At 49.0% G+C, this 15,091-nt stretch overlaps 1 protein-coding gene across 1 annotated transcript; it reads left to right on the forward strand.

Moving 5' to 3' along the window:
• PGP (phosphoglycolate phosphatase) lies at window positions 1-4,745 on the forward strand. Its single transcript, XM_066576556.1, has 2 exons — window positions 1-694; window positions 4,107-4,745. The coding sequence occupies exons 1-2, from the start codon at window positions 100-102 to the stop codon at window positions 4,430-4,432; spliced, it is 921 nt and encodes a 306-aa protein (XP_066432653.1). The 5' UTR covers window positions 1-99; the 3' UTR covers window positions 4,433-4,745.
• Window positions 4,746-15,091: the final 10,346 nt, after the last annotated feature.

The following is a 15,091-nucleotide window of genomic DNA, read 5'->3' on the forward strand; positions in this document are numbered from 1 at the left end:
GACGTCAGACCTCCTTTAGCCCACTCCACTCTAACAGCCCGTATGAGGAGCACTTTCCTCGCTCTGCTGTGTCGGGCCGGCGGGCTCCGCTGACAGAGGATGGCGGCTCCCAAGTGCGCGCGGCTGACAGGAGAACGTTCCCGCCAGTTCCTGGCCTCGGTGGACACGCTTCTCTTCGACTGCGACGGAGTGTTATGGCGGGGGGACGAGGCGGTGGCGGGCGCCCCGGAGCTGGTCACCGGTCTGCGGAGGAGCGGGAAGCGGGTGTTCTACCTGACGAATAACAGCACGAAGACCCGCGCCATGTACGCCGACAAGCTGGGGCGGCTGGGCTTCGGCGCGGAGCCGGCGGAGGTGTTCGGCACGGCGTACTGCACGGCGCGGTACCTGCGGGACGAGGCGCGGCTGCGGGGGAAGGTCTACCTGGTCGGCGGGCCGGCGCTGAGCGAGGAGCTGCAGGCGGCGGGGATCCCGCACGTGGGCGGCGGACCGGAGCCGGTGTGCGGCGGCATGAAGGAGTGGGCTGCGCTGGAGAAGGACCCGGCCGTGCGGGCGGTGGTGGTCGGCTTCGACGAGCACTTCAGCTACATGAAGCTGACGCGGGCGCTGCGGTACCTGCAGGACGCGGACTGCCTGTTCATCGCCACCAACACGGACAGCCGGCTGCCGCTGGAGGGGGGCCGCGCCATCCCCGGTACGGAGGACCTGGCCGCCATGACACCGTAACTGACTAGGCTGCCGTCACATCTGCGCCGGGTCCGGTGAATCCCGGGCCGAACGGATCCGTCACATGACCGCGCCAGACGGACCCCATTCATTATTACCGGATCCGTCACATGACCGCGCCAGACGGACCCCATTCATTATTACCGGATTCGTTCGGCTTCCGCTCACCGGAAGAAAATGTGCGGCGTGCAGCGCTCTTTCTTCCGGTGTTTAGTGTAGGACCTGCGATGGAGGGCCCGCACGGATGTGACCGCGGCGTTATCTTGTGCATTGCTTCTTACTGGCGCTGTCTGTACTTGGTACGTGTGAGCGCAGCCGGAGGCGGTTGGTGAAACTATTGGACAACTACGCTTTGTTCGATCGTGTATTGCTGCACACGACAGGATTCCGCAGCGGAACCCAACCCTGTGCCCAGCCGGTGCCTGTGTGTACCATACTTCCTGTACTGCGGATGGTCCCCGCGGCTCGCTGTCTGACAGGCGCAGTACAGATCCCCCTCCCTAACATGCTATGAACGGTATTTGGTGCGGACGCAGACCATGGATTCCGCAATGGACATCCGCTCGCCTGCAGCCGGCCGAAGGCTGCTCTCACACAAGTGTCTAAAGACGCAGTGTTGTTAAACGTGTCCGCCAGCGGTTTTCCCCGCGCCCCGTCGCTGCAGCGGGTGATGAGGTGCGTTACAAATCGCTGAAATGTAGCAGATGGCATCTGAGAATCGCTCATCTGAGAAGCACCATTGACATCAAAGGAAGCGTTTGACACCCCGCGCGAAACACACAAAAAAACTGCCTGCGCGGCCTAAACACCGTTTTTGCGCACACGGTGGAATCAAATGCAGATTTTTATATCTCTTTGGGTAGCTACGTAGCTGTGGGCCCGCAGATCTGCACACGGATATCATCTGTTACTGACGGGCAAATCCATCTGCGAAATGCGATGCAGAATCCGCGTAGGGAACGCCGCAGGAAAGGGGACTAGCTTTTTTCTTTCTCGCATGTGGATTTGAAGTCCGCGTGCAGAAAATAGTCGCGTCATAGAGATGCGGTGAGGATAACCTTTTTGACAATAGTCGGCAGATTCCCACGGTGTAACCGTCCCCTATAGATTCCCCACTGTGTAGCCGTCCCCTATAGATGCCTTCACAAAGATGTGTTTCCACAGAGAAAAATCAGCGAATACACCACTAATCCGCCGTGGCGATACTGCGGCACACGAGCATTTTTTTGCTGTGTATTACGCCCCTTGACATACGCAGCACGAGGCGTCCGTGTATTTAAGTGGGGCCTATCAAACTAGGGTTTTTGCGCCGTGTATCTTGCGCACGCAAACTCACATGCAGCATGTATTTTCGGCTTTTTAGCGCACATTTCACACACACCACCTGTTGAAATGAATGGGTGCTTAAGTCATGCAGTAATACGCAATTGCACACATAATACTGTGGTGTTTTTTTTTTTAACGCACGTCGCTATGCCACCGGGTGGGGTGGGGGATGGACGTCATCAGCCTGTCTGTGTTTTTAATGTGCACCCTGTAAACCGCAGGCCTCGAGGACTGGAGCTACATGAGCTGCACATACACCCCCTGGGCTCTGACTATATTTAGAGGCTGCGGGGCTGGATGCAGAAAGAAGTCATAACTAGGGAAAGGTCAGATCTGCTGCATCATCCTGACAGAGGAGGAAGTGGCTTTATTCAGCGGGCGGGGCGGTCATGTAACCCTTGGGCTGGTTACTACAAACATTACATAAGACTGCTGGTAGGAACAGTGTAAGGAAGGGCAGAGGTGGCTGTGTCAGCTACTTTAGAGTTAATCTAAAATGCAGAGCTTTATTACTTTGTTCACACTTTAAGGGGCTGTGCCAAGATAGACTTATCACCCATCCAGAGTGAGACCCCACCAATCCTGAGAATGGGCGTCTTGCTTCCCTTTTGTCCTCCCTGCACTGAAGAGGAGGTGGAAAGGAGCACTAGCTGTACAGGCGCACTGCCGATGCCTTAGGCCGCCTGCAGACGGGCGGGTCGGATCCGGCAGCGAGAATTCTCGCTGCGGGACCCGACCTGAGCGCCTGCAGAGAGCAGCGCGTACTCACCCGCGCCCCGCAGCTTCGGATCTTTCATGTGCCGGCGCATGCGCAGACCGGAGCCGGTGAGTGACGTTTCGGTGCGGGGCTCGCGCAGTTTGTTTGCCGCGTGAGATTTAGCGCGGCCAAACCGCAGCCGTCTGCCTAGGATTGCGTTTCCTAACGCAATCCTATAGCAGCTTCCGAGGGCGGAAATCCCGCTGTGGAATTTCCGCCCGTCTGCAGGCGGCCTTACTTTTCAATGGGACGGAGAACCCATTGAAATGAGTATAGAGCAGCTGCCATCACTGCAGTCAATCTAATGTCACTAGAGGTGGGACAAGCATCCCTGCAGTGACAGAAGGGGTCACTGGACCCCTGTTCTCAGGATCATTGGGGGTCTCAGTGATAAGACCCCCCCACCCCTCTTACCACCACCAAATAGATCTATCACCTATCAATAGGTCTATCTTGGTACAACCCTTTTAACAGATGAACAATGTATCTGTTAAGGCAAAACTGGCAGCAGTAACCAGGGGGGAACTAAAGCCCCATTTACACACAAAGATGATTGCTCAAAATTAATTCAAAAGATTGGATGACTGACAGTTCGAGCGATCATTTTGGATAAGCTGCTAATGGGCACTAATACTCATTTGTAGCTTTTACATGCAAATGAGGCTAATATGTGCCTCCCCTCACTGTATGCAGATAACAGCAGGTGGGCTGTTATCTGTATATAGCCCCTTTATTCTGCTGTGGGACTGCAGCCGAATACAATGTTATCAGAGCTCTGGTGGAGAATCCCAGCGTGCAGTCCGTGCTATCAGCTGCCCGGCCAAATGATGGATTTTAAATTCAGCTAAAAATCATCATTTGGACGAAAAGCAAACAATGGTAGCATTTACACGCAACGATTATTGCTCAAAAGACATTGAGCGATAATCGTTGTGTGTAAATGGGGCTTAAAACTATTGGGCTCCTGCTGATGCCCTGTAGTAGGGTAATCACTGGTTCAGCTACCATTCAGAACATTGAGAGTGCAGCCGGGGAGCGACACTAAAAGGAAATGCCACGTATTTAATTTTAGTTACAATGGATTTTAAGGGATTGTCCCATAAAAATAAGATCCCCTATCGACAGGGTAGGGGATAAGGATCTGATTGGAGAGGGTCTGAGCTTTGGGACCCCTTGTTCTTGTGATCACTATGGTAGCAGCTGAACCCCCACTAATCAGATAACTTATTTTCATGGGACGACTCCTTTTAAGTATTGGAAATGTTCAAACTTTTTACTAGCCTTGTCTTCTTCTTAGGAACCGGCTGCTTGGTACGAGCGGTAGAAACTGCAGCTCATCGCAAAGCACAGGTCATTGGAAAGCCCAACTCCTTCCTCTATGACTGTGTAGTCAAAGAGTGCGGCTTGGATCCCGCTAGGACTGTGATGGTGGGAGATCGCCTGGACACCGATATTCAGATGGGTTCCACATGTGGGATCCGCACACTCTTGACCCTAACCGGATTCTCCAGTCTTGAGGATGTGAAGTCCCACCAAGAAAGTGGCACCTTCTCCATGGTCCCAGACTTCTACGTGGACTCTGTTGCTGATCTACTGCCGGCGCTGTCGTCTGCTGATCAGTGACCCGTCCTTCCATGCAAGACAACTGGATTCCCACAGATTACCTGATTAGCTTTAGTTTTATACAAGCTTTCCTTCTGGCTTGAACCATATTTTTGATGATTGTTAATTGGTTATCCGGTCAGTCCTTGGTCCGTGTACTTGGGTGCACGCGGGGGTCCGCACAGCCCCCGTTCTAATCATATAGAGTACTGCGGCAGAAGGTTTACATACAGCCCCCCCCCCCCCCCCCCCCCTGTCCTGTGCGTCATGGCAGAAATAACATCTCGTGAGAAATTATCCATCTATTTTATCATAAAAAGTTGTTTTACAGGAACCGTTCTGTAATGTGTTATTTGTCCACTCCCTTCTGGGGGCTTCATGAAAACTAGCCATATAGTTTATACTCAAACACTAGAGTTTGGTTCCTTCAAAAGCCATCGAGTTCATGTTAGATGGAAAGTCACTTGGCGGATGAATGTCCCCAAATCTGCATGTCTTGTATGTGGGTTTTACCCTTAGCAAATCTGCATCAGAATCCACGTATAGATAATGCAGTGGATTGTTACGCCACCCGCAGCTTTAGTAAAGTGCTCCCAAAAGGCGCACAGATCCCATAATACAGGGGAAAGCTGCTCAATGGATCCTTGACTGAATACATCGCCTATGTGGAAGTTTTATATAGGCTTGGGCTGGCTTTATACAGACATATGTGCACTCGCAATATGCAGAGAATAGAACCCATTGATTTTGTTCACATGTGCGGATTTTGGTGTACACGTGTCCGTCATGCTAAAATAAATAGAACATGCTATATTTTTCTGTGGAGTCGCGCACCAAAGGTTCCCATAGAAGTCGATTCGGGTGTGCAAAATGCAAGGAGATGCATGAAATACTGCGCCATTCTATTGGAAAAAGAACACATCTGGAGCTAATTAGACAAATTGGCCGTGTGTGTTTGTGTCCCGTAGGCAAAAAAGCAGGCCATGCAGGCAGAAAAAGCCTCATTCATGGCGCAAAAAGGTTGTACTAAGGTGTGCGCAATTGCACACATGTCCATGTGAAGCCGGCGTTAGATGGGTATTCCCAATAAAGATGTTTAAGTGGGGGTTCGCACACAACTGAGGCTAGCCCCCCATGTAGCCTTAATTTAAGATTGTCCTGCTGATAGAATCTCATTGCTGCATCCTATAGATGGCTGATAGGTGAGATCCTCCCATCTATAGTGTGAGCGGGGCTCCAGTGGCAGCCTGGCCACAGGAGATGAAGTGGAGAACTGGCTGCGCAGATGCTTTCACTTTTTCCCTCTCAGCTTTTAGAAGTTACAGCAATAATGGGGAGGTGAGGCCTATCAGACAGTTATGGTATTTACTAGTGTGTCATGCATGTCTAATAGGAATACTCCTTTTAGCCCTTTCAATTTTTTTAAGCTAGCTTTGCTCACATCATCAGGCAGTAAGTGTAAAGCTGATTAAAGGCGTTGCACGTCTAGTTGTTTTGCTGCAGGAAGCAAACAGCTCCATACATTCCGCAGTGGCTAGAGAAGGTACTGCAGGCTGAGTCCCCTTCACTTCAATAGGTCTCAATATCCAGTACCAACCTTGGCCACTGCACAATGCATGAGCTTCCTACAGCAAAACAGCTAGAAGTGTGACAACCCCTCTAATGTGTATGGGGACCTCCCCCACCTCCCCCATGGCAGATGTCCGGGAAGAGAATGACTATCGTTTTTTTTTGTTTGTTCGTTTCTTTTTTTAAGCTAAAAATTTGGTGAGCAGGCAGGTACACACACTTTTTCTGAAGAGTAGGGATTAGAGATGAGCGAACGTACTCGGATAGGCACTACTCGTCCGAGTAATGTGCCTTATCCGAGTACCGCTGTACTCGTGCTCAAAGATTCGGGGCGCTCCGCTGCTGACAGGTGAGTCGGAGCGGGGCAGAGCAGCCGGGAGAGAAGGAGAGAAAGATCTCCCCTCCGTTCCTCCCCGCTCTCCCCTGCAGCTCCCCGCTCCGTGCCGGCACCCGAATCTTTGAGCACGAGCACAGCGGTACTCGGATAAGGCACATTACTCGGACGAGTAGTGCCTATCCGAGTACGTTCGCTCATCTCTAGTAGGGATAGTTAGTGATTAGTGATAAGCGAGCATACTGGCTAAGGGCAATTGCTCGAGCAAGCATTGCCCTTAGCGAATACCTGCCTGCTCGAGAGAAAAGGTTTGGGTGCCGGCGGCGGGCAGGGAGAGCTGGGAGGAACGGAGGGGAGATCTCTCTCTCACCCCTGCTGACTGCCGCAACTCACCTGTCACCCGAACCTTTTCTCTCGAGCGGGCAGTACTCGCTAAGGGCAATGCTCGCTTGAGCAATTGCCCTTAGCCAGTATGCTCGCTCATCTCCATTGGTGATACATGTTTCATCAACTGTCCACATTGCAGCTCTGTAATCATGTTTAAGGGGATTGTACTAGGATCACAAGTTATTCCCTATCCACAGGGACACAAACAAGTTGCTGGTCAGTGTTGGGTTCACATCCCCTTACTGTGGTCCCCATCCTCCTGACTGCAGGCTTACTGAACCCACACTGAAGAGGACAGTGAATGGAGCGCTGGTCATGCAAGTCTGCTGATGCTACATTCACTTTCAATGGGACTTCGGAGATAGGCAAGTGTTCTGGTGTTACCATCAGCACCACTGAAATGAATGGAGTGCCAATTGCGCATGCTTGGCTAGCGTTCCATTCACTGTGACATTACTGTGGGGGAGAGAAGCGACCCCCCTTCCACACGCAGAGGAGAACACAGGAGCCCTGACAGGTGGATGTTTAAAAGGTGAGACCCTCGCCAATTAACAAGTTATGCTGTGAATAGGGGATAACTTGTGATCTTGGTACAACTCCTTGAAGCATTGTTGATGGCACTGAAGCACAGGAGGCCACGGAGATGACATCTATCCGCACTGAGCTTGTGGCTACAAGACAGACACTCTTGGCGGTATTTATTACTTTTAGTTTTGTTCAACTTGAAAACCTTACAGAAACCTATTTTTCAAAATGAAATAATATGCAAGGGCTAAATAAAAAGTGGTATACGGCATTGGCAACTCTGGAGTGTTTATTATGGTGGTTCTTGTTGTACCCTCTTGGTGACCTCTAGAGGGCAGTATAATCGAGTATTTCCAAACAACATCGAAGAGGTGACCGGTCCGTTTGCAAATAACATGTATGAGCAGACAATGATCACCTATATCTTCACTGTTGATCTATTCAATGACAACTGTATACACTATGTGAGGGCGCTTTAATATCTGTGCTGGGGATTCAGCTTTCCTGCTCCATTGGGGGTCCGCCCAGCTGGCCGGCTTTTGGACGGAAGAATAACTGCTGCATGCAACGCTTTTTTCCCCGGTATTGTAAGTCACAGCTGTAATGGGACCTCCGGCCGGAGGTTCCAACACAGACGTGAAACCACCCCGTGTCATACTTTCTGTTAAAAATGGGATTTCATTTCCCTGCAATGTTAAGTTGTGTTCTAATTAAACGACCACTTCGGCAAATACACATTTTCCCATCTCTGCACTCCTCACCTGATTGCCAGTCACACTCTCTATGTATAAGCCTATGTATGTTGCAGTCACTTCCATGCAGTGCAGCCTCTTGTCTGATACTTATCAGGCACCATTTTGATATTGACATTTCTCCCTGCTCACTTTCTTTATGCCCAGCTAACACTCCCATGATGCATCAGCACAGCATTACATTACTGCTAGAGCCATTACCATCTCTGCCTGCTGGGAGGATACTGCCATTACCTTCTGTATTTTATATAAAGAATATAAATAAACTACAGGCCATAATTATCAGGAGGATGAGCTGTGATCTCCATTATAACTGTGATAGGAGTCTCTAATCATTCCCAGTAAGGTTGGGCGCACTTGCCGAGAGGTTCAGGCACAACTCACATTGGAAACCACATGGATACCTGTCTATCTGCATGTTGACATGCATTTACATGTCCTAATTCTCATTCGTGATAAGGACAATAATGGAGCATATGATGGGCTTTTTCTTGCAGACCATAGGCTATAATGAGTCTGTGTGCTGTCCATGTACCACAGGCAGCGCACAGACCCAAATACGCTAGTGTGCCAAAGGCCTAACTGTGATGAGTTTCTATCCTCCCTCTATGAAGAGCTTGTGGGGTCGAGTCCATGAGATATCACACAGGAATTGTGCTGACTGAAAAACTTACTTTTTGAGAAAACATAAAAGTAAAGAAATTCTCAGGTGGTCAGAATAAGATCACGTGACCCACCCGTGGAGAAGGACTCACAGGAGTTTTCAGATAGAAAGGCATAAGTAACCAAGGTAATACTGGCTGACTTATGTGTACTGGTAGGAGGGTTGCAAAATAAATGAAAACTATTTTACCAGAGTGGCCCTTTAAAGAGGCTGTCCAAGATTTTTTTTATTTTAAATGATGATTTACATGATGGTATGAAGAATTGGTCCCTGGGAGCCCTGGACATGGATTTCAGTTTTGTGTTGTGGCCCCCTGTAAGGCCCAATGTCCACAGGCGGATTTAAATTGCGGAATCTGCAGTTCAAGCCAGCCATAGGGAACCATGGGCGTCCGCACTGGAATTTACACATGCAGATTTGTTTTCCGGATTCCGCATGCGGAAGACAAATCGCAGGGTGCTCCTTTTTAGTGCGGTTTATGCACCAACAGCTTCCATTGAAGTCAATGAAAGCTGTCCGATCTGCAACCTGTCTCAATTGTCAATGTGGACAGGCCGCGGATTCTGCGGGAAAGCAGAAGTTTGAAAAATAAAAACTGTACTGCGCATGTGCGTCGGTCAGCACATCTACAGTGCAGAAATAAGAAGACCCGGACGGGTAAGAATGCGAAATCCGACCCACCAGTGGATATGAGGCCTAAGAGATTGAGAGTAAAACCCAGATGCAAAGTTGAAGAGTAACATGTGAGCAGCAGAAATCGCTTTTGTGTCTCTCCGAGTCCCGTGGGACCGCTGCTATGGCTGAATGAGTGTACATGTTTCTATCTGCAGTGTACAAGAACCAAGATAGGCGCATGCTTCTCCCTGTCCTTTTCTTTGTAGTAGGGTGGAAGGCGCGTTCTAGTTTTAGCTTTTTTCAGATATTTTTTTGTATGGCCGTTATCTGGACAACATCATTGTGGATGTGAAGTTCTGCCATGGAGACGTACCTTTGTTAATGGATTATTTAAACAGTAGAGATAAGCGAGTTTACTCGCTAAGGCACATTACTCGAGCGAGTAGTGCCTTAGCCGAGTATCTCCCCGCTCGTCTCTAAAGATTCGGGGGCCAGTGCAGGTGACAGGTGAGTTGCGGCGGGGAGCAGGCGGGAGAGAGAGATCTCCCCTCCGTTCCTCCCCGCTCTCCCCCGCCGCTCTCTGCCCCCTGAATCTTTAGAGACGAGCGGGAAGATACTCGGCTAAGGCACTACTCGATTGAGGGGAGCCGTGCAGGTGTCATGGCTGCAGGGGGCCTTCTGAAAGGCCCCAGGGCTGCCTTAAGAGATTGCCTATCAAGCCATCCCCGTGGGGTGGCTTGATAGGCTGCCTGTCAGAATGCAGTATGACGTAGTGCAATAGCATTACGTCATACTGCAGGATTGATCAAAGTATTGCATATTGTAGGGAAAAAAAAGAGCAATAAAGTTTTTTTTTTTAAAAAGTAATAAAAGTTTAAATCATATTTTAAATCAAGTTTTGCCATATCTATAATTAAAAAGTCTAAACAATAAAAAGCAATCAAGAAGTCGTACGTATTCCAAATTAGTAGTAATGGAAACTAAAAGACATTCCGCAAAAAATGAGCCCTCGCTGAACTACGTCGACGGAAAAATAAAAAAGTTATTGCGCGCACAATATTACCGCAGAAAATAATTGAAAAAAATTAAATGTCTTTGAAAAAAAAAAGAGTAGCATAGTAAAAAAAAAAAAAACTATACACGTTTGGTATTGTAGTACTTGTACTGACCCATAGAATGAAGTTATCATGTCGCTTTTGTTGCCTTTTGTGCGCCGTAGAAACAAGACGCACTGAAAGATGGCGGAATGTGTTTTTTTTTTCCATTTTACTCCACTGATCGCTTTTTATTGCATTTTTTCTGGGAGACAGGACTGGACTGAAAAAGTGCATTTCTGGCGTTCTTCATTTTTATTTTTTTGACGACGTTCACCGTGCGAAGTAAATAATGTGCTACTTTGATAGATCGGATTTTTACGGACGCGGCGATACCAAATATGTATTTTTATTTTATGATTTCGATTTTTTAATTACAGATATGGCAAAAGGGGGTGATTTAAACTTTTATTACTTTTTTTTAAACAAATAACTTTTAAGTCCCCCTGGGGCACTACAATATGCGATTCTTTGATCGCTCCTGCAGTATGATGTAATGCTATGGCATTACGTCATACTGCATTCTGACAGGCAGCCTATCAAGCCACCCCACGGGGATGGCTTGATAGGCAGTCTCTCAACCTCACAGTGGGGGGGGGGGCGTACGGGACCCCCGAACAGCGTTCGGAGGCTTTAAATGCTGCTGTCAAAATTGACAGCGGCATTTAAAGGGTTAATAGCCACAAGTGTCAGCTGTAGTAAACAGCTGACGCCTGCGCTGTATGCAGAGAGGTCGCCCCGCGACGTCTCTGCATACATACCCCGACGCTCCAGGATGTAAATGTTCGTCCTGGAGCGGGAAGGGGTTAAAGCTCACAACCAAGCGCTGTAAATTTACTGTACTTGGTCCTTAATAGGTTAATACATGAGACTGCCAACCACAGAGGGATGTATATACAACAGAATATTCAATGGAAGATATATGCAACCAAAACTGGTGTAAACCTTTCAATGTTAGGAGATAGAGGCTTCTGTATTATACTTACAAAAAAAAGTAGATTATACCTACCCGATAATCAGGTTTCCAGTAGTCTCCACGACAGCACCAATTGAGATTGCCTCCTCCTGATAGGACAGGAACATACTGAGAGGTTAAAAGCTCCCCCCCTTCCCCACTTTCCTCAGTGGATTCTAATGAATTGCCGGGGTAGGAGCTCAACTTAAATTTTTTCCCTTAACCGGGGTTTTTTTTGTTTTTTTTAATAAAATTATATATATACATATATATATATATATATACACATATATATATATATATATACACATATATATATATATATATACACATATATATATATATATATATATATATATATATATATATTGTAAGACAGTGACTGATAAAATGCTGGAGGGTGGATACGTGCCACCGAGCGGCCTGGGCTCGGTGGAGGAAGCCAGCATTTCTGTGTCAGTAACGCTATGTTACTGACACGTTGTAGTTTGGTAAGTGGCTCCAAGCCGCATAGTCCGGGCCGGCTTTCCGGGAGTGGTCAAAGTGAAGGGTGGGATGGCCAGTCCCACGTACCAGGTGGGGCTGGTACCAGGCCTTATAAAGCCTGGGCCTGCAGGTCAGAGTTGGAAAAAAGCATCTGGCTGAGAGCCAGAGAGAAAGCGTCTGGCTGAGAGCCAGAGAGAGCATCTGGCTGAGAGCCAGAGAGAGGGCTCTGTGGAGCAAGGAGCCCGGCTAGCCCAGCGTGTGGGCTGTGAGAGCCAAAAGGCGAGGTTGACAGGGTGACGCCCCTAACCTCAACACCCAGGAGGGTGTGGTGAGACCTCCACAGGTCTGAGGACCGGACTGGCTGTGTGCAGCAAGCAAGAAGTATTCTGAAAGTGAGTAGTCAGGAACAAGCATATGTATAGTGAGTGCTCAGACGAGCAGGTGTTTATTTACGTTTTGGTTTTGTTTCTGCTGCAATAAACCCAGGCAAAGCCTGGACTAAAGAACGTTGTTTCCCGGTGTCACTGTCTCTGGCCGCGGATGCCCACGCTGCTACTGCCCCTAAACGCTAATCCCTCACAATATATATATATATTTTTTTTTAATATTATATTCTATAGTTTCTTTTCTATCCATTTAGGGGGGGAAGGTACGGGTGCTGTCATGGAGACTACTGGAAACCCGATTATCGGGTAGGTATAATCTATTTTTTCCCCAGTCGTCTCCACGACAGCACCAATTGAGACGTACCAACTAAAGTTTCCCTAGGGTGGGATTGCTGCCGAGAGGACTTTGCGGCCGAAGGCCATGTCCTCGTCCTGCTGCACTTTTACCCTATAGTGTTTAACGAACGTGTGGGGCTTCTTCCAGACTGAGGCTTTGCATATCTGCTCGACCGAGGCTGAGCTGTGTTCGGCCCATGAGGATGCTACTGCCCTTGTAGAATGGGCTTTAAGAGCTAAAGGGATTTCCTTCCCGAGGGCCTTATAGGACTCTATGATGGCTAGGCGAATCCACCTGGCTATGGAGCTTTTAGCTGCTTTGCTCCCTTTATTTGGGCCACTGAACTGGACGAACAAGTTGTCGTCCCGCCTCCAGTGGCTTGTCGCCTCTATGTAGCCTAGGACTGCTCTCCTAACGTCCAGGCAGCTTAGGGTTTTTTCTTCCTCGTTTTTAGGTTTACTAAAAAATGAGGGGATTATTATGTCTTGGGACCTATGAAAATGTGATACTACTTTTGGCATAAACGCCGGGTCCGTTTTAAATACTAATTTGGTGTCCGAGATTTTCAGGAACGGGTGGCGAATGGACAAGGCCTGCAGCTCGCTAACCCGTCTTGCGGAGGTGATGGCTACTAAGAAAATGGTCTTGATAGTAAGCATTTTTATGGGTAGTGCTTCGATCGGCTCGAATGGTACCGTTGTCATGGCCCTTAGGGCCCAATTAAGGTTCCAGTCTGGAAAAAGATTTATGGGCCTAGGCTGTAATCTAGTTGCTGCTGCTAGGAACCTGTTGACCCATCTGTTGTCTGCGAACTTTGTGTCACATATGGCGCTAAGGGCTGCGACCTGGACCTTCAGGGTGCTTGGAGAGAGGCCCATCTCTAGGCCCTCCTGCAAGAACTCTAAGATTAGAGGGATGTCCGGGATAGAATCCCCGCGATCCCTTCCCTGTCTCCATGAGGAGAACCTTCTCCAAACTTTCTGGTAGATAAGGTGGGTAGTCTTTTTTCTGCTGGACATTAACGTTTCTACTACTCTCTCTGAGAATCCCTTCTCTTTTAGTGAGGATTTCTCAAGAGTCATGCTGTTAAGTGGAGCTTGTCTAGGCTCGGATGGTTCAGTGGCCCCTGCGATAGAAGATCTGTCCAGGTAGGGAAGGTGACTGGGTCCTGGACGCTCAATGTTGCTAGAAGACCGAACCAGCTTCTTTTGGGCCAGAAGGGGGTCACCAGGATTCGTGTGCATACCTGGGTTCTGAAATGTTGTAAGACTCTGGGGATCAACGGTATAGGAGGAAAGGCGTACACCAGCCCCTCTCCCCAGTCTTGGCCTAGGGCGTCTACTGCTGTCGGACGATCTCCTGGCCGGAGGGAGAAGAAATTGCTTACTTTGGCATTTTCCCTGGTTGCGAACAGGTCCAATTGTGGCATCCCCCACTGGTTGATCAGGATTCTGAATGCTTTCAGGGAGAGAGACCATTCTCCTGGGTCTATTTGCCTCCTGCTGAGAAAGTCTGCTTTTTGGTTTAGCGTCCCCTTCAAATGGGTTGCCGTGATCGAGAGGATTCGGCCCTCTGCCCAGTGGAAAATTTTCTGTGCGATGTTTTGCAGGGCGGGAGATCTTGTGCCCCCTTGGTGTCGTATATGGGCGACCGCGGTGATATTGTCTGACAGTATCTTTATATGCTGGTCCCGTAGCGAGTTCCCTAACTGCTGTAGGACCTGCCATATGGCCTGTAGTTCCCTGTAATTTGAGGACTGTTCTTTTGTCCTTTGAGGCCATGGGCCCTGAAAGAACTGGTTCCCCACATGCGCTCCCCATCCCCAGGCGCTTGCATCCGTTGTGATGGGAGTGGCTGGGTTTTGTAGCCAATGAACCCCTCTCCGCAAGTTCTCTGGGATGTCCACCAACGCAGGGATGTTTTCACCGCACTTGGGATGTACATTCTTGTCCCTAGAGAGGACTGCCTTTTGTCCCACGTGGATAGGACTGAGGCTTGCAGGGCTCTGGTGTGAGCCTGGGCCCATGCCACTCCTGGAATGCATGACGTCAAGCTTCCCAGGAGAGACATGGCTTCCCGAATTGTGCATAATCGTCTCCGTAGAAAGGTTTTGACTAGCCGTCGGATTTTTTGTATTTTCTCCTCGGGTAGGCAGGAGCATTGCAATTCTGAGTCGAGCGTTATACCCAGAAACGTTTTCTGTTTGTCGGGATCTAGGCTGGATTTTTCCCAGTTTATGATCCATCCTAAGGATTGGAGAAGTTCTAGCACTATCCTCAGGTGTTCCGTTAGGTAGGGTACCCAGGTAGGGTACTATTAGGACCGACTTCTTCCTCAGGTAGGTGGCTACCTCTGCCATAATTTTGGTGAAGATTCTGGGTGCTGAGGAGATCCCGAAGGGCAGGCATCTGAATTGATGGTGCTCTATTCCTTTGCCCATATCCACTGCGAACCTTAGGTATTTCCGGACTCCTCGTGGATCGGTACGTGGAAATAAGCATCCTTTAAATCGATGGATGCCATGTAGGCTCCTTTTGGGAATCAACTTTATCGTTGAGGAGATGGACTCCATCTTG

This window comes from Eleutherodactylus coqui, chromosome 8 (genome assembly GCF_035609145.1).
Source record: "Eleutherodactylus coqui strain aEleCoq1 chromosome 8, aEleCoq1.hap1, whole genome shotgun sequence".
NCBI classification, from domain to species: Eukaryota; Metazoa; Chordata; class Amphibia; order Anura; family Eleutherodactylidae; genus Eleutherodactylus; species Eleutherodactylus coqui.